General features: G+C 38.1%; 1 protein-coding gene across 1 annotated transcript in view; it reads right to left on the bottom strand.

Moving 5' to 3' along the window:
- CUNH10orf67 (chromosome unknown C10orf67 homolog) overlaps positions 1-18,183 on the bottom strand; it is a 121,414-nt gene that overhangs the window by 91,506 nt on the left and 11,725 nt on the right. Inside the window, exons 3-5 of the mRNA XM_054594705.1 lie at positions 16,558-16,701; positions 15,008-15,082; positions 601-756 (exon numbers count right to left, since the gene is read on the bottom strand). Coding sequence (XP_054450680.1) covers positions 601-756; positions 15,008-15,082; positions 16,558-16,701 — 375 coding nt within the window. The remainder of the gene's footprint in view (positions 1-600; positions 757-15,007; positions 15,083-16,557; positions 16,702-18,183) is intronic.

Here is an 18,183-nt window from a genome sequence, read left to right as displayed (position 1 = left end):
GCTAAAAAATACACCTCCACCGAACCAGCACTGCACAATATGCTAAAGGGACTGCTTTAAGATGAAGAAAAAGTTTCTATGAATACCCAGTTCCTTTCAGAGTTGCCAATACTTGATATTACCAATATTTTTAATATTCATTAATCTGATTGTGACAATGATGTTATTTTAATTGTTCCTTTACTATTTGTTGAAACTAAACCTGTTTTAGTATATTTTTGCCTATTTCTATTATTTTTAATAATAGAAATTATTAAAAGCTTTATAAGCTTTTAATGACAAAAAAAAAGGTGGGAATCTTCAGAATTAAAACAAAAGGCTATTCACATGCTACTCTAGAGTGGGAACTTTTTGCAGTGGTAAATAGGTTATTTTATTGTCATTATAAAAAAATGAGAACAATTGCATTGCTCCTATTTATGAATATTAACAGTTTTCTAGAATGTGCCATTAGGCAGAAAAGGATTGGTCTGGCTTATGTTATGGAAGGATGACCCAAGATACATTACTTGTATTTCCTTTATTCCTAATCTAAGGTTTTAGATAGTTATAATTTTAGGTACATATATTAAAATTAGTTGACCTTGCTTTAAAACTTACAAATTTTTGAAATCCAAGTTCTTCATATTTTTCTATTTCTTCTCTTAATTCCTTAATCAATTCTTCCTTGCTCTTCAGTTTTTTTAACAAAATATTTATTTTGGCAGTAGCTGAGTCATGCACAGAAGTTGTCTCTTCTTCCACCTCAAAGAATTCCTGGGATGGGGGACAAGTAGGGGGAGCAACATTAAAAATCAGATGCTCTTGGCTAGCACCACCAGAAACCATTTCATGTTTTATTAAGCTACTGTATTGTAAGTTATTTTATTTTTGTAACTTGCACACAATGTTTAGTAAATATATTTATAAATATATTGAATTATATGCTAAAGTATCATGGCCTATAGCACAGCATTATCTTATAAAATACAAAACAAAGTATGTTATCTTACTTAACTGCATCAGTCCTGCAAATAATAGTAGTAAACTTTAATAGTAAATTCACATGATGATTGTGAATGACCTGCCTCAATCTTCTTCTAAAAAAGGACAGCAAATATTTGAATATGTAAAAAAGAAAGCAAACTAATTTCCTCAATGGTTTGGAATGGAGATGTGGGAAAAAAGAAATTCTGCTTCGTTTTCTTTCATTTTTTTTTCCCATGGAAAAGGTGTGTTGACCTTTAATCTAGGCAAGCTGTGCTTCATTTGGAAACAAGAAACTGAGACCACAGTAAAGGAAGATGTATCAAAATAGAGGGGCTTTTTTAAGCTTTTTTTAAAACCCTCACTCAAGGATATGTTTTTATTGATTTTAGAGAAAGAGGAAGGGAGGGGGAGAGAGAGAGAGAGGGAAACATTGATACATCAAGGTGAGAAACACCCATCAGTTGCCTCCTGTACACGCCTGCGGCCGCGCGGTGCGCAGGGGCAGGGCGCCGCGCCAGCCAGCTGAGCCGCCCAGCCAGGGCGAAGTAGAGGATTTTTTTAATGTGAAGTTGTGGCTGAAGAACCATTAGACACAAGAAAATAATCGTCAGGGTCTATGTGCATAACCATTCTAAATTTACATAATTCTAATATATCATTCATTCCCCTTCTCTCTGCAGGAAAAAAAAGATGCTTATGTTGTGCTTCTCTTAAAAACCTAATAAACTGTTTTACGATAACTGTAATCAAATAGAGATTAACTTTTAAAAAATCCACTCTTGAATTAGTTTGAAATAAGTTATTATAATATTAGTTGATATCATTTGTCATATACAGCCTCTATTTTAGTTCATTTGAGCTTATATCTTGAGCATTTCTCATATCATTAACATTTTACATAAATTTAATTACTGATGGTTGCATAACATTCTGCTTTATAGAAATGCCATGATTTATATAATGATTATACGTTTTAAAGTTTTCCAATATAGTTAATCTTTATATATAAATCTCTATCCACAATTCTGATTTTCTCTGGGTAAATAGATTCCTAGAAGTAGAATTCCCAGCCAATACATATGAATGTTCTAATGGCCTTGATTCATTGTATAAAGTTTTTTTTAAAGATTGTTTAATTTATATCCCACCTTGAGGATGAGGATATTTGTTTTACTATACTTCTTGAATTATCCTATATTTCTATTTTTAAAGTCTTTCCCGTGACAACATGTAAACATAGTATTTTATTTTTGTTTTATTCAGCATGTTTGATCACCATTCAAGGTAAAGTTTTTATATGATACTCACTATTTATATGTTTTACATTCTGACAACACTCAATTCTAATTATGTATCATTTTACTGAGAACTCAAAATATTTTTAGAACTTCCCTTGATCTATATATTAATAAATTTTATTAATTATTTCTGCTATTTTCATTGGTTAGAGTATAAGTACCATTTCCTGACAGCCTTTTTTAAGCATTTAGGTACTTCCTTGTTTGTGGTAATTACTCTGGAGAATTGTATCACAAAACCAAAACAGGTAAGAAATGCTTACAAACTCAATGCCATTACTGACTTCCAGCATATAAAAATTTCATTTTCAACACTGACATTCAAAACCATAATATCCATTTGGTACTCTTGAGGGAATTGCAGAAGAATGGTTTTATTTTTATCATAAGTCCATTACTAAAACACTTGGGCACATGCACATACAAGAAATAGAGTAAAATCTAATCATGTTGGCTAACATACTTAATACTGTATTCAAAAAGTCAGATTTACAAACTAAAATTGTTCTACATTATATAATGAATACCAGTAGGCTGAGAAAAATAATATATTGAGGTAGAGTTAATAGTCCACACAGGAACATAACACTGACATAGTCTATACAACAGAAATTCAAAAAATCAATATTTGAATATGCAGTAGACTTAAGAATAGTAGAAATAGAATAATCTATATGATATCAGCTTGTTAAGTTGGGTGGTTTTTAAAGAGCGTATTGATTATGTAGATCTATTTTTCCCATTTCTTTGTAGCTGTGCCTACAAACCAAGCGCTCTGCAGAGGCCAAGACACACCGCCCCACCAGTGCCCTGGGTGTCACCAGGGCATCTCAGGTTTGACAGGTCCAGAGTTCACCATCTTCACGGTCATCCTTTCTGTCTCCCTCCATCAACAGCAGCACAAGCCCCAAACCCATTTTCTGTCACTTTAAGCCGCTCTACTCCCTCACCAACTCACCAAATCTATTCAGTGCACTCCAAAATTCTCCCAAACCCATCCTCTCCTTCCCTGTCCCGCCGCCATTGCAGTGCTTGCCTTGTTTGCCTGGACTACTCTAATAGTCTGTTAACTTGCCTCCCTGCCTCCCCTTTTGTGCTCTCCAACCAATCTCCACACTGTGGCCAAAATGATCTTTCTAAAATGCATTTCTTACGAGCTCTAGCTCCTAAGATATCTTTTAGTGCAGTGCACAAAATAGCATCCTTCACGATCTGCTGCCAGCTTATCTGGCCACTACCTTCTCTCCCCCTCCTCCTACCCAAACAGCCTTCTCTCCCCCTCCTCCCACCCAAACAGGGCATTTTATTAGTACTGATATTCTGCATGCAACTTCTCAGAGATCCCATGTTGTCCCAGGTTTCTATGCCTTTGAACTTGGAGGTCCAACCCCACCTAACAAACTTCTACTTGTCAGTCAAGTAGCATGGCAATACAGTAGGCCAGCCTGGGTCTACAGGCCAGCTTTGCAGTCTCTTAGTAGTTTTGTGACCTTGAACAAGTTTCTCAGACCCACTTTATCTCACTTTTATCATCTATAAAATGGAACAAATAATACTACCACAATTGTTGAGAATTTCAAAAGATAATGCATGTAAACAATTTGGAACAGTGTCTATAAGACACTCAGCTCCCGATAAGTATAATATCTTAGCATTTATTATTGTCGTTACTGTTTGTCGTTTCATCCCAGGTGAGGGGTAACATGCCACCTGCTCTGGGAAACATTAGCACCTCTCTCTTTCCCACCTGTCTTCTACCACTGGGTTCTCTCTGTATCTTGGTACCACTCTTCTAGGGCTGATTTGTTATTTGCTCACTAATTTTAATGTTCTGAATGTGATGATTTTATTTTACCCTTAAAAAACAGCCAAACAAAGATGCTTCTGACAGGCCAGCCAGGTCATCTCCTTTAAAACACAAACCACAGTACAAACCACCCCTGGGCACTCATTTGAAATCCAAGTAGCAGCTACTGCACAACTCAGCCAGCCTGTCTTTAGGATGGCCCTGATCTCTCTGGACTTCTGCAGGGACAGAGGGCATCACAGCTCCTCAGAAGAATAAAAAGTTTCACTTCTGACATTTCATAAAGTAACTGTAAGGCCCAAACACATTGGCTTCACTTCTCTTCCTCCCCCAGAATGTTTCTGATGTTTTATTGTTGTTTATGGAACCAGCTGGAGTCAAGACAAGATGAGTGGAAAGCAGTTTTATTTTCCTTTCCTACCCCTTCAGATCAGGTCTCCAGTCTCCTGTTTTTCTCATCTTAAAAGAACTCTCAAGAAAGTGCTATAAGTTTAAAAAAAAACACACAACTTCTCAGATAATAACAAAATTGTATAAAGGAAAGAAGAAAAGAGGAAAGCAAGAGTCAAGACAAAAACAAAACCCCGCTAATCCCAGTCCAGCCTGCACATACCCATCAAAGCCGCTGTCTCCCCCAGCTCTGGCCTCCTTTACACTCGCAGCCTGCAGGGGGGGAGAGGGGCTGATTTGGCTTCCTTTTCTGGTATCCAGGGAGTTGGTCAAATACCAGTCTAGAAGTGGCTGTGAAGGTATTTTTTCAATGTGAGATAAACATTTAAATTAATAGATTGAGTAAAAAGATTAACTTCCATACTGTGGTGGGCCTCATCCAATCACTTTAAGGCCTTCAGAGAAAGACTAAGGTTCCCAGGGGAAGAGGGAATGCTGTCAGCAGCCTTGAACTGTAAACATCAACTCTTCCTTAGTCTTCAGCCTGAGGATCTAGCTTACAGATTTCAGATTTTTCAGCCCCTACAATCACGTGAACCAGTTCCTTAAAATCTCTTTCTTTCTCCCCCTCTCTCCAAATGTCTTATTTTGTTTCTCTGGAGAATCCTAACACAACATCTACACCTCAAGTCCCTAAATTCACACCTATACCTTTAATTCCAAGCCAGCACCACAGTGTTTATTTTGGCCTGTCTCCTTTCCCTAGTAAACCCCCTCTCTGGCAGCAAGAAAACTGGCTGCTGTCTATGCTCAGTGCACTGATGTATTTATTTGTTGGAGCCTCCCTTCATGTAGCAGACCTCTTGACCACACCGTGCTACTGAGAGCCTGGCTCAGGTGTCGGAGAAGAGAAAGGAGGTGTAACCCAGGGTAAGTCTAGCTGCCTCCTGCCCAACTCGTGAGACAGTTGCTGGTGGAAAATAAAAGTGGTTTATTCAGATGCCTGCAATCTGAGCAGATGGCAGACTCTTGTCTCAAAACTCATCTTAACATCTCAGTGCAGGCAGAGGTTTTTTATAAGGAGGGAGAAGGAAAGCAGAACAAAGTTCTCCATGTGCAGACCAGCACAGTCCATTTCAGGAAGGATCTTGAAATTGATCAAGCAATAGTCTGGTGTGTGCCATCCTGGTTTTCGTCATCCTGGTTTTCTGTCATCTTGGTTTTATGTTTGGATGTCAGCAATTCTTTGGAGCCGGAATGCCTGAAGGTCAGAGCCTGCATCTTTTAAAGTCAGTTGCTAGGTTTCTTATACAAACATGCTGTTTATCTACAAGCTACATATTAGCCAGAGTCAGCACTTACTAATGTTGAAAGAATGGTGGAGTGGGTTCTAATTCCCCACTGTTAGAGAGGCATGAGCATGTCTTTGGACTTTTAACTCACAATGGCAAGGACATTTATTTTGGATTTTAATTCCTTTGGTCCTGCAAGAAGAATTAATATTTGTATTTTATTTTTTCCTTTGGCATTTGAAAATTAGAAAGGGTTAATATTACCACCTGGGGAATAACTATTAGCTTTTTATTATTAGAATAATTTTGTGATGTCAGTTGATATCATGGGCAAAACCTCTTGATAGACAATATCAGACAACATAGTTGGATATAATCAGGGGAGAAATAGACTAGGTAGTAAATTCTCAGTATTGGATACAAAGTGATCTTGTAGTTAAATGTAAATAATGTACTCTCTTAACCCCATGCTGAGTCTTCTGGGGGTCCTAGTGGTGCCAGGATCCCCAGAGGAGCAGTGGTTGGTATTGGGGGCTGCATCCTGAAGGTGCAGGCAGGGTTCTCCCCCAGGGCTCAAGCACACACTGAGCTGATGACAGAATAAACGGTTAAATTCAGTGAGTTAAGAGGAAAAGAAAAACCTAAGAATGCTGTTTCCTTCCACATGGGTGACATCCTTCACTCGGTGATTTGATTATGATTTTGGAAGAAAAAAGCTGGTCAGCCTGGGGCACCCCCTTCCTTTTCCCTTGCTCTCTGGGATAAACACTGCAGGACAGGCTGTGTCCTGGCAGGAAGAGACCTGCCCAGCCACTGCTCCTGTGAGGGGAGTCGAGTCTGCCCAGTTCTGGGGTTTGGCACCAGGTAGCCTGTTTTATCTGTAAAACAGATGATCTCCATCTGCTGGCTCCCAACTTTATTTTTAAACAGCCCAGAACCTGGGTGGAAAAGTGGGGTATCATTTGACAAGCCCTATCAACACTCCAAAAATATTTACCTTTCGAGGTTGCAAATTTGAGCATGTCACGAAAACTCCTTAGAATTCTTTGATGTCTTCAAGATAAAATATTAATTCCCTAGTTTCACTTTCCTGTGTCATTTCTCACCACTTTCCCCAACCCTCTCATCTTCCAGACATACCCAACCACTTGCAGCTCCCTGGCTGGGCCTTGTACCTTAATGTCCCTACACTGTCAATTAGGCCACCCCTTTGTCTTCCTCCCATCTTCCCTCAGCTCACCAAATATTCAAAATCTGTCATCCTTCAAGACTTAACTCAAGAATCACTTCGTCTTGAAAGTCTTCGTGCAATTGCCAAGATTCTTTTTTTCTCTCTCTCTCTTTAGAGAAGGAAAAGGAGGGAGAAAGAGACAGAGAAAAACATTGATGTGCGAGAGAAACATCAATCAGTTTTTTTCTCGTGTATGTCCCAATTAGGGACTGAACTCACTACCCAGGCATGTGCCCTGACCAGGAATTGAACTAGTGATCTTTTGCTTTGCATGATGATGCCCAACCAACTGAGCCACACCAATCAGGGCAATTGCTGAGATTCTTATCTCTTGTGACCACTAGATTATGAATAGCTTGAGTATAAGGACTGCTTTGGCCTCTGCTACAAAATCAGGCAATGGATGGATGAATCAAAAATTGAGGAAAAGATTAGTTAAAGCCCTCAGCCTTAGGTATTGCCTTTGTTCTAGGAAAGTTTTGTGAGAAACTCATGATCTATTTCCAGTATTGTTCCAGTGGGTTAAGTTCTCTTGGCACCTTTCTTGGTATTCAGCCCTTTGTTCAACAAACATTTCCTGAATACCTATGTGTATCAGGTTCTCAAGAAGTAGAATGCCAAGATGAATAAAACCTAGTTCATGCTCCCAAGAACAATAAGTTTAGTGTAAAGACCAATCCATAAACAGGTAATTGTGATACAATTCAGTGTGTCAGTGATCCAGAAAAGAAAGCATTCTAGCAAGAAGGGACATTATGTGAAAATTCCAGGGAGGTGACTAATAACCTGAGGTGTGCAGAAGGACGCAGGTGACTGCATGTAGCTCATACTGCTGGAGGGTGAAATTTTTGCCAAGAAGTGGAAAGAAATAAGAGAAGAGAGATATAAGGGCCTGTGGACCATGTCAAGGGTCTAGATGTCATCCTGCAGGTATGGAGGAAATACTGAAGGGTTTTAAACAAGGTGATGATGTGATGGGATTTGTGTTTTGAAAAGCCACTCACTTGACTGGGCAGACAATGGACTTTAGGAGACCAGAAGATAATAACTGCTAGCCAGGCAAGCAATGTTGACTGCCTGAGCTAGTTCAGTGGTGGGAGAAAGGGGATGGATTTCAGAGGTACAAAACTGGCAGGAAATGATGGCTCATCAAAAAAAAATAAGGGTGTATTAGTTATCTATGCCATGTCACAGTTTTACCACAAAGAGTGGTTTAAAACACATACATGTATTATCCCACAGTTTCTGAGGGTTGGGAATTCAGGCATGGCTTAGGTGAGTCCTCTGCTTAAGGGCTACAAGCCTGCCAATCAACGTGTTCTTCAGGGTGATGGTATCAGCGGAGGCTCAGCTGGGAAAGGTACTGCTTCTTCACTCACCCAAGTTGTCGGAAGAATTCACATCCTTCTGGCTGTAGAAGTAAGGGCTTCAGTTTCTTGCTGTCAGCTGAATATTGTCCTCAACTCCAGAGGCTGTCCACAGTTCTCATGGTGAGTTTGGGGTGACTTATAATCTTTTCTTGTATAGACTTTAGTTTTTTATCATTTTATCTGACCAGGTTTGTTTTTTTTCCCCCTCATCCTCTTTTCAACATAATCCTACTTATAAGGCTTCAGGGAAGGAAGTTCCTCACAATCCAAGGAGATGACCCCTGCGTGAGGTGGAAGCCCATCTTGGTTTCAAAAGTTGGAGTCCAGAAAATTTAATTCCCTCTGAATACCAAAATGTAATGCTTAGGAATAACTTAATTGTATGTAAAAGATATACAACCTACAAAAATAAAATCATAAAACTTTATTGAGATGCATCAAAAAAATTCACTTATGTGAATCAAGAAATAATCTTGATAGAAAGACTGAATATTATAAATAACGCAATGTCTTCCAAAATTTATGAGTAACTTTCATTTTTTTTTAAGTATTGATTTTAGAAAAAGAAAGAGGAAGGAGGGGGAGAGAAAGAGAGAAAAAGAGAAAGAGAGAAACAGTGATTTGTTCTTCCGTTTATTTATGCATTTGTTGGTTGATTCTTGTAAGTGCCTTGACAGGGATCAAACCTGCAGCCGGAGCGTATCAGGGTGACGCTTTAACCAACTGAGATGCCTAGCCAGGGCTGCATAAATTTTCAACCAGTTCAATTTTAATAAAATACTAAAGGAAGCTTTTTGGGGGAGTGGAAGTAAACTAAATACATGAATAAATGAATAAATAAAGTTTATCTGAAAGAATCAAAAAGCTAAGACTTTTCCGAGAGAGTGAAAAAAAGACCTAAACATATCAGATATTAAAACAAATATAATTTTAAAATATTTAATACAAAAAAGCAACAAAGGGCCACAACATTCCATAGATAATGTTAACACAGCAACAGAATAGCATAAGTAACTTTGACATAAACCTTATTGTTGATATATGATGAGTGTTAAACAAGGAGGCCGGTAGACTGAGGTGGTTCTAATACCTTAGCAGCCTAACCAAACCAAAGCCAGTAAGTGCCTCAAGGTTAAGAAATAAAAACCTAAGGACAACCAAGCACAAACAGACACCTAGGCTTTTCCAAATAAGGCAAATGCTTAAGCTATAGCCAATCAAAGTGTCCTTGCTTTGCTCCCACCGTTTCTCTGTGTAAGCCTTATTGGTAGAGTGCTCCTAATCACTTCTAGCTGGGAACTTCCAGATTCAAATAGATCTGTGCTCAGTAGACTCTTAAAATTTTTAATATGCCTACCTCAATTTATCTTTAAACATAAGGAAAACATCATAAATCAATAGAAAAAGAAAAGATATTCAATGAATGATATTGGAGAATTGTTTAAGTTGAAAGCTACTGATATTCTCCCCAAATTTTATTCCTGCAATCCTTCCAAGAGCTTTTTACAAGCTCTCAAATCCTTTTATTAAATCTTTGTGTTTGAAATACCTAGAGTATTTTTCTAATTTCTTATCTGAATCTGAGCTAATACATCTTTAGGAAAATATATTCTTCTACCAGAAATGTACCCAGTACTATAATGACACACAAGAAATTGTTTTTAAAGTTAAATTGATTTAGATACTTGCCCAGTAGCGGAAAAAGTACTTGTGCCTGTATCCTTTACTGGACTCCAGGTGGCAGCAGAGAGTTATTTACACTTAATCATAAATTACATCTTAACCAAAAGCGTACACTTTGGTTGTTTTTTCAATACTGTTCAGTTCTTTCTTAGGACTAAGCTTGTTTTACAAACTGGATGGCCAGGATTAGGAAGGCTCTCTGAGATCATGCCGCAAAGCAAAGATTCAAATAATCACTTTTGTATCATTAAAACAATTCTTAAATTAGATAAACCTACTAACCACAACTAATATACTGTTGGCTAAGCATATTTAACCAGTACAAGTTTATGAAAAACTGATAAATATAAAGCAATTAACCATTTTAGGACTTCCTATTCCTAGAAGTACAAAAAGTGTATATAAAGAACCATGGTCACTTAGTTGCAATTTTAGGACATTTGATACATCTTAGAAGCATAGCAGTGTCCCATAAACCATTGAAGACAGAAAGTACTATGAAAACATATTTAAAAAATTCATGGAATTCTGAATTACCCTCCCACGGTAAACAACAAGTATTCTGGATAACATAGGTAAAATACACTTGTAAACTGACCTAGTAAAGGATACGGAGGCCAAAACAACACTGAAGTGCGCAGACTGAAGCTGGTCTTTACTCCAGTGCATTGGTGAACCAGACAAATTTGAACCTTGATTTACACCTCTGTAAAGAGCACTGAGAAGAGACATCACCTTTGTCTTCCTTAGCATGGCAATTCTAAGGTTGAGACACCTAAGGGTCACTTTTTCAGTGAGAGAACAAGCTAGAAGTTACCATCTTGAACTCTGCACCTGCTCCCACACCACTGAAGGTGAAATTGCCTGTGTCTGGAAACTTGGTTCCAAGTATAGGGAGGGAAAAATTCTCTTGTAAGCATAAGATGGCCCACACAGCTTTGTGGCCCACAGTTATACAGCTGGCTGAGAATTAGATTAGAGTAGCCATAGATCCAGGAGCCTCACAAAAGCAAATACAAATATTCTCTACTGTAACTCACTTCTATTGCAGTCCCCAGAGAAGTCCCACAAAATATGAGTTCACAAAAATAATGAAACCCAAAAGTAAAAGACACAGCATGAGTGACAGCCAGCATTTACCAGACACTCAAAGATGGACTTTATAGAAATTGTGAAACGTAGAATATAAGTCAAGAATATTTAAATATGTTTATAAAAATAACCACACTGAAATTACAAGCAAAGAGCAAGAGCCATGAAAACAAAAATAAAATAATTAAGCATAGAGTGTCAAATAGAATTCCTAGTTATAAAAAACATGTGATATTTAAAAACTCAGTGAAAATTGATAAAATAGTAATAAAAATATGTAATGGGGTTTAAAATAATAGGATTAAAATATAGAACAACAATAAGGCATATATTATTAAGCCTTTATTCCAACAGACTTTTGAGTTTAAGTGAAATAGACAAGGCCCTGAACAAATATCTCACTATATCTGACCCAAAAGAAATAGAAAACCCAAATAATCTTATAATCTTTAAGGAAATTGAATGAGTCCAAAGTATGTCAGTTAATCAGTCTCTCCAGGCCTAGCTGGCTCCTCCGGCAATCCTAAATACTTAAGAAAGAAAAATTTCCAATCTTACACAAATACTAGGGAACAAACTGGACATAACCATTCTAGCTCATTTTGTGCAGCTGCCATAATCCTGATAACAAATCCAACAAGGAAGACTTCCCCCAAAAAACAGAAAAGAAAAGAAGAGTAAAGGTCACCTCACTGATGGATGTTGATTTAAAATATCCTAAGCAAAATATTAACACACTAAATTCAACAACAAATTTTTTTAAAAAAGACCAAATTGACCTTATACAACGAAAGTTTGATTTAACATTAAAAGCTCAATTAATTTTACGTTATTAATTATAAATAGGTTAAAGGAAAAAAATCATACGGCCTCTCAGTAGATGCATAAAATTCACATTTTATAAAATTGAAATGCATTCATGACTTGTTTAAAAAAAATTCTTAGCAAAAGAAATAGCCTGAGAATATCTATAGCAAGTATTATGCATAATAATGAAACATTGTATTCATTCTCTGTAAGATTAGATATAAAACAAATATGCTTGCTGTCATCACTTTATAAAATTGTTGATATTTGACCTTTTTGACTCCAAAAATCTGGTTCATCTGGTTCAACATAATAAAAATTGATAATGATAGCAGATATCTTAAAGGCAGTTTATCATATCTGAATTATGCAGTCAGGGGACAGAAAGTTACACACCTAAATACTAAGATAGGATAATTAAGGGACAGAAAAAAAGTACCAAGGAGTGCCATGAATATGTGAAAGTGTTTGTTTATTTAACAAGTACTAATCTTGCACATATCATGTGTCAGGCACCCTTTAAGTGCTTCACAAAGATAATTCATTTCATCCTCAGAACAGGCCTACGAGGCAGGTACTTCCATGATCCTCATTTAACAGATAAGGAGACTGAGGCAGAGAGATTCAGTACTTTGCCCGAGATCACATAGCAATTAAGTGGCAGGGTGAGTATTTGAACCCAAGTAGTCTGACTTCGGAGTCTTTTTCTTAAACATATGCTATGCTAACTCTCAACTAGAATGTTATGTACTGTGCTGCCAGAGCCATTAGAGAGGAAACCTATCAAACGAATGTATTTAAGAAATTGCTTATTGATGTGAGTGTAGGGATATTGTTCCAGCCATTTATTCATGGCTGCATTTCCTCAAACTTATTAGCATAAAACAATAATTTGGCTTATCTCTGCTCCATAAAGTCTGGATGGAATGACTGACTAGAGACTGGATGGCTTGAAGGCTGGGCTCAGTTGGGCCTGTGGGCCCAGAACCCCATGTATACCCTTAAAATAGCTGGGGGTTTTCACACTATGGCAGCTGGAGTTAGAGGGGAGAATCCGGGGGACAGACATGCCAAAAGTATAAGAATATAGTTGCAAGGCTTCTTTGGACCTGGCCTCCAAAGTGGTGCAGCATCATTTTCTCCACATTCTTTGCTTATGAGTAAGTCACTGGGTCCAGCCCTGGTTTAGGGGAGAGGAATTATGCTCTACCTCATGTGGGGGAGGAACAAGGTAACATTGCAGAGGAGCAGATGTGTGGGGATAATGTCAAGGCCACCTTTGGAAACATAATTGGGCACAGGCTCAGAGATTGTTGACAGAGCAATGGGTCCTGGGATAGAAACTCTCATCTGCAAGTAACTGAACAGACAGCTGATATGGCTTAAACACTCAGGGGGTTATTAACGCATGAAATGAAATGGGCAGAGGCAGGGCAAGTGCAGAGTTACTTCAGTTGCTCAGTGATGTCATCAGCGCCCCCATTGATTTCTACGTTTCCACTCTGCCATGCTTAACACAGCCAATGTGTCTCAGTCTTTGGTTTTAGGATGGCTGCAGCAATTCCAAGCATCAGAAGAAGATGTAACAAGGTCAAACAAAGAAAAATAAGAGTACTTCTTCCCAGGAGTCTCGTTTGACTCGAGAGAAAACCTGCTCCTGAAATGTCACAGCCAACTTACGTTTAGGTCCCACTGGTCAGGGATCGGACCTTGCTCGTGTTTATACCATAGCTGGAAAGTTACCTGGGGAAAAAAGGATCTAACATTTTGGCTTGCAGAGTAAGAAAGGCTTTTACTAATAAAAAGAAGGAGGAGAGAGAATGACTGTTGAGTGACCAATGTTTGCCACAAGTATAGGCAACCATCCATTTGTTTTGCATTTCTTAGTTGGTTGTTAATTATGTACCAGGTACAGTGCTAAGAGAGGCAGGGCACAGCAGTGAATAACATAGAGGACATCCCTGATAAGGCTTAGAGTCTGACACAGAACAGAGACATGTAACAAGCAATTATATAATTAAGCACAAATGTGTTAAGTGCTATGAAAAGAAGTATGCAATCAATGCACAATTTGCTGTAATAAAAAATATTTCTTAATGGGCACATAGCGAAATGAAAGAAAAGATTAGTAACTACTAGAAGAAGAAAAAGGCCTTTGCTAAGCCTAAAAAGTAATAATTGAAAACTATGAATTTTTCCATTGTATAAGGGAGTGAAGCACGAGTCTGGTAGATAGAAGTGTCTTCATCATTAGAAAAGTTACTCCATCAAGAGTCAGAGACCATTTACTGGGATTTACTATGGACCTGATGAACTCTCTCTTAGGACTATCTGACCTTCTTCTATTCAACTGCAGGTTCGCCAAGCCGGATTACTTCATCACCTGCCCAGCACTTTGGATACCAGATTGGAATCCTCCAGTCTCTGGAAAGTTATATCCACCACCAAAAAGTGTTATTTTGTTAAATTTAATGTGAGCATAAATAATCTTAGGCCTAATCCCTTTTCAGGAACCTGAAAATTGAGAAAACAGGTCTTCAAAGGTAAAAACTGTGGATGACAAAAGGGGCTCTATGGAAAGTAACCACACAGGGTGATCTGATCATAAATTCCTGACTGGGAAGGTCACAGTGGGCAGTCACACCCCAGGCATACAACTCTTTAATAAAAGGTTTATCTTTGCTTCAAGAAGCCGTGTTCATTGTTTCTATGCATCTAGGTTACCGTACCTTTGAAATAAACTGTAATCACCCTCAAGAGAGCACATAATCTTGTTAAATATCCTGTAATCCAATTGCCACCTTGTTTTCTCCCACCTTCATGTAATATTCCCTACATTTCCCCTTTAATTTTAAATGCATAAAAGTAGCTATCATTCTGAAGAGCATTTGAGATATTGCTCACTGGCATATGTCATCAGGTTTTCTCAAATAAGCTCATAGAAATTATTTACAGGTTTTAATTCTTTTACATCGACATAACACAGACTAGGAAGCCATAGTGAGCCACACTCTGTCCCCTCCCAAGATATAAAGCTGGCCTTGCCCAGGACAGCATGAAAAACCCACCTTGTATATTCCTCTGATAACAGCTATGGCATCTGCCAACTGCTGATTGTAGCATTTTCTTATGGTATCCTCATTCTGCAATCCAAAAAGAAGTACAGTGAGCACCATAATGCATTTCCAAAAACAACTCTCACACTTACTAGGAAGGAACTCAGCATAAAACCATTCAAATCATCACAGCCTCTTAAAAACTTTATAATCATTTCTTCTATGCTACCACTATTATAATATATTCCATTTTTTACTTATACTTAACCAAAAGCAACAGAGTCCACATGGGTAAAATAAATAAAGCTAATTTAAAGATTTTATTTTATTTTACATATCAAAGTCTTTTTAGTGTTTTCTAGAACTGCTATTACAAGTAGTAAAATTCATTTGCAATTCATATCCTCTTCTGGTCCTTCTACTTTCTGAATGGGTTTGCTCATGAAAAGAAATCTAAAGCCACTGATCCATAAACTACTTAATTTCTGATTAATCACATCATTTGATCATATCTGTTTAGGATAACAGTAAAGGATGGTACATTTAGAAAAATACCCTTGACTCTGACACCAACTCTACATCCAGCATGGAGTGTAAACAACAGTAGGGTCTGGAGTCGGAGAGAACCAGAATTCAGTATTGTTGTGCCATTTACTATCTGACCTCAAGCAAGTTACTATATTTTGTCATGTATAATGTGTACTTTTGTGGCCCATATTTTTGAGGGAAAAATAAGGATATGCATTATGCCTGGGTATAATAATTACATATCAAGGGTAAAATAGTGGGTATAACAATCCTGTTTATAATGTGCACAAAAACGTGGGTGAACATTATACATGGCAAAATAGGACTTAACTTGGGCAGCTCAGTTTCTGTATTTGTAGATCAACGATAATAGCATTTCCATTTTAGGGCTGTGAAAGCACTTGAGAAAATGGATTTAAAAGGCTTAGCACAGTACTTAAAATGCTGTGGTCAACAATATATGAAGATGGATTTTTTTGTTTTATAACAGAGAAATAAGAGTGATTCCTATTCATAATGACAGGTAAATATGCTAATCTGGCCAAAGATTTTAAGAAATTCCTCAAAGCAGCAGAGTTTTCATGTCTTTGGCTCCCAAAAAGCCATTAAAGCACAAATAAGAGCACATAAAATTGCCTTTAAGAACTAGATCGGAAGCATCAAACTGGCCTGGAACCTAAACTCAGCTGTTTTAACCTGGTGATTTTGAGCAAGTTAATTAACCTTTCTGTGCCTCGGTTTCCTCATCTATAAAAGAGGGATAATGTTCTTACTTTATAAGGTTAGTATAGGGATTAAATAAATTCATATACAGAACACTTAGAAAAATTCCTGACACATAGTAAAGCTGTATGTATTATATAGCTCTATGCAGCTCTATGTAGCTATTATATGGGGCACAAACATGCAAATTAAATTGCCCTGAAAAGTTGCTAAGTTCAAAACTGTAGTATATACATCTCTAAACACAAGGTCAATCCACACACACACACACACACACACACACACACACACACAAATGTGAGTACTTCTACCTGTTGATAATGTTTTTCGATTATTAGGATCCTGTCATTCAGAGCAGTAAAGAGATTGAAAGACTCCTCTTTAAGACGGTCCTCAAACTTCAATTGAACCAATTGTTTCAGGAAGCCAAAATCTACCTGAAGGGATTTAATTATCTAAAAATAGAAAAACATACATTATTGTATAGAGTAAGGGTCCTCTGTGTTAAGACTGTAACACCATGCCTGGTTTTTGGCACATGACCTGGGTACCTGGTACCTGCTCAGGTGACTGTCCTGTCTTTTTTATTTTTTTAATTCTTATGGAGATTTTAGAAAGAGAGAGAGAAGGAGAGAGAAATATTGATTTGTTGTTCCACTTATTTATGCATTCGTTGGTGGATTCTTTCATGTGCCCTGTGATCGGGGATTGAACTCACAACCATGGAATATTGGGACATTGCTACTTGTGATCATTAAAACACAATGTATTTTTGTTTCCCACCCATTTAAAATGTATTCCTAGTTAATCTGCCCCTGTCCTGAATGAAAATTTTAGGCAATTCCATAGCTTTTTGTTCATTCTTGAGAGCAGAAAGGCCTGCCATCACTCAAATCACAGCCTTAAAAATATTTGGAATATCACCACTCTGAGTTAATATGACCACTTCCAACTTCCTTTACAGGTGAGATCAAGAGCTGTACACCAAGAGCTAAGGGCAGTAGCTGCCTGTCTTTAAGGAAAAGAGTGTGATTCACTCTTGAACTCTCTCCTGTCTCACCTCTCCTTTCATATTCTAGCTGCTGTGTCTCCAATATGGGCAAAGCCGAGGGGATAAAGGAGCGTGGCTGGTCCTACCTGGTGGGGTGGCTTCACCCAGACTTGGCAGGTCAAGGGAATTAACTCTTCTTTCCTTGGGCACTGACAAAGCTTCTCTAGAGACTTCCATTGCCAGGACCCTCTTCCCTGTGAGGGCACTTTCTCCTGTGGATGTGTAGCAGATGCTTCTCTACTGTGGTGATCATCGCTGCCCCTTCCTCAGTCCCTGTGATTCTGGAGTTCTCCTGTTTCCTCTCCCTGCTATTTGGGGTCCTCCACCCTTCTAGATCCCTCTACTGGATAAGACCCAGAATAATCCACATTGGCTAGCACTCCCCGTCCCTCTCTTTCTTCTCCTCCTCCTTCTCCTCCTCCTCCTCCTTCTTTTCTTCTTTCCTCCTCCTCCTCCTCTTCTTTCTCTCTTCCTCCCTCCCTCTCTCTCTCTCTCTCTCCACCCCTCTGTCTCATAGACCACATCTGGTCCACAGAAAACAATCATTCTGAAGTGTAAGCTGATCCCAACTTAGCCACTCAGCCTTCTTGCCACAACCCTCTTTTTTGCACATGGATCAAGCACTAGTTCTTGGTGCCTTCCAGTAACAGCAAACATTTCAAGTTCTATAAAAGTGTGCCTTACTAGATGTCAGCTGAGGAAGATCACTTCTGCTGCCCCATCTCCCACAAAAAGCATGGAAATAGTGCTTTCTAAAGAAACTGCTCCAGCATTTTTTTCTCTTTATCTCTTGATCCCTTTTCTTATTGCTCTTGATCTGATTTAAGGGCTAAGAGTCACTGGTCTGATGTTCAACAGTCCCTTTCCAAATTCTGCAAATGGGATC

Source organism: Pteronotus mesoamericanus, unplaced genomic scaffold, assembly GCF_021234165.1.
Source record: "Pteronotus mesoamericanus isolate MK-2021 breed Mesoamerican mustached bat unplaced genomic scaffold, CSHL_Meso_final contig_130, whole genome shotgun sequence".
Lineage (NCBI taxonomy): Eukaryota > Metazoa > Chordata > Mammalia > Chiroptera > Mormoopidae > Pteronotus > Pteronotus mesoamericanus.
The sequence above is the reverse complement of the archived record's forward strand: the minus strand, read 5'-3'. Positions and strand labels throughout refer to the sequence as shown.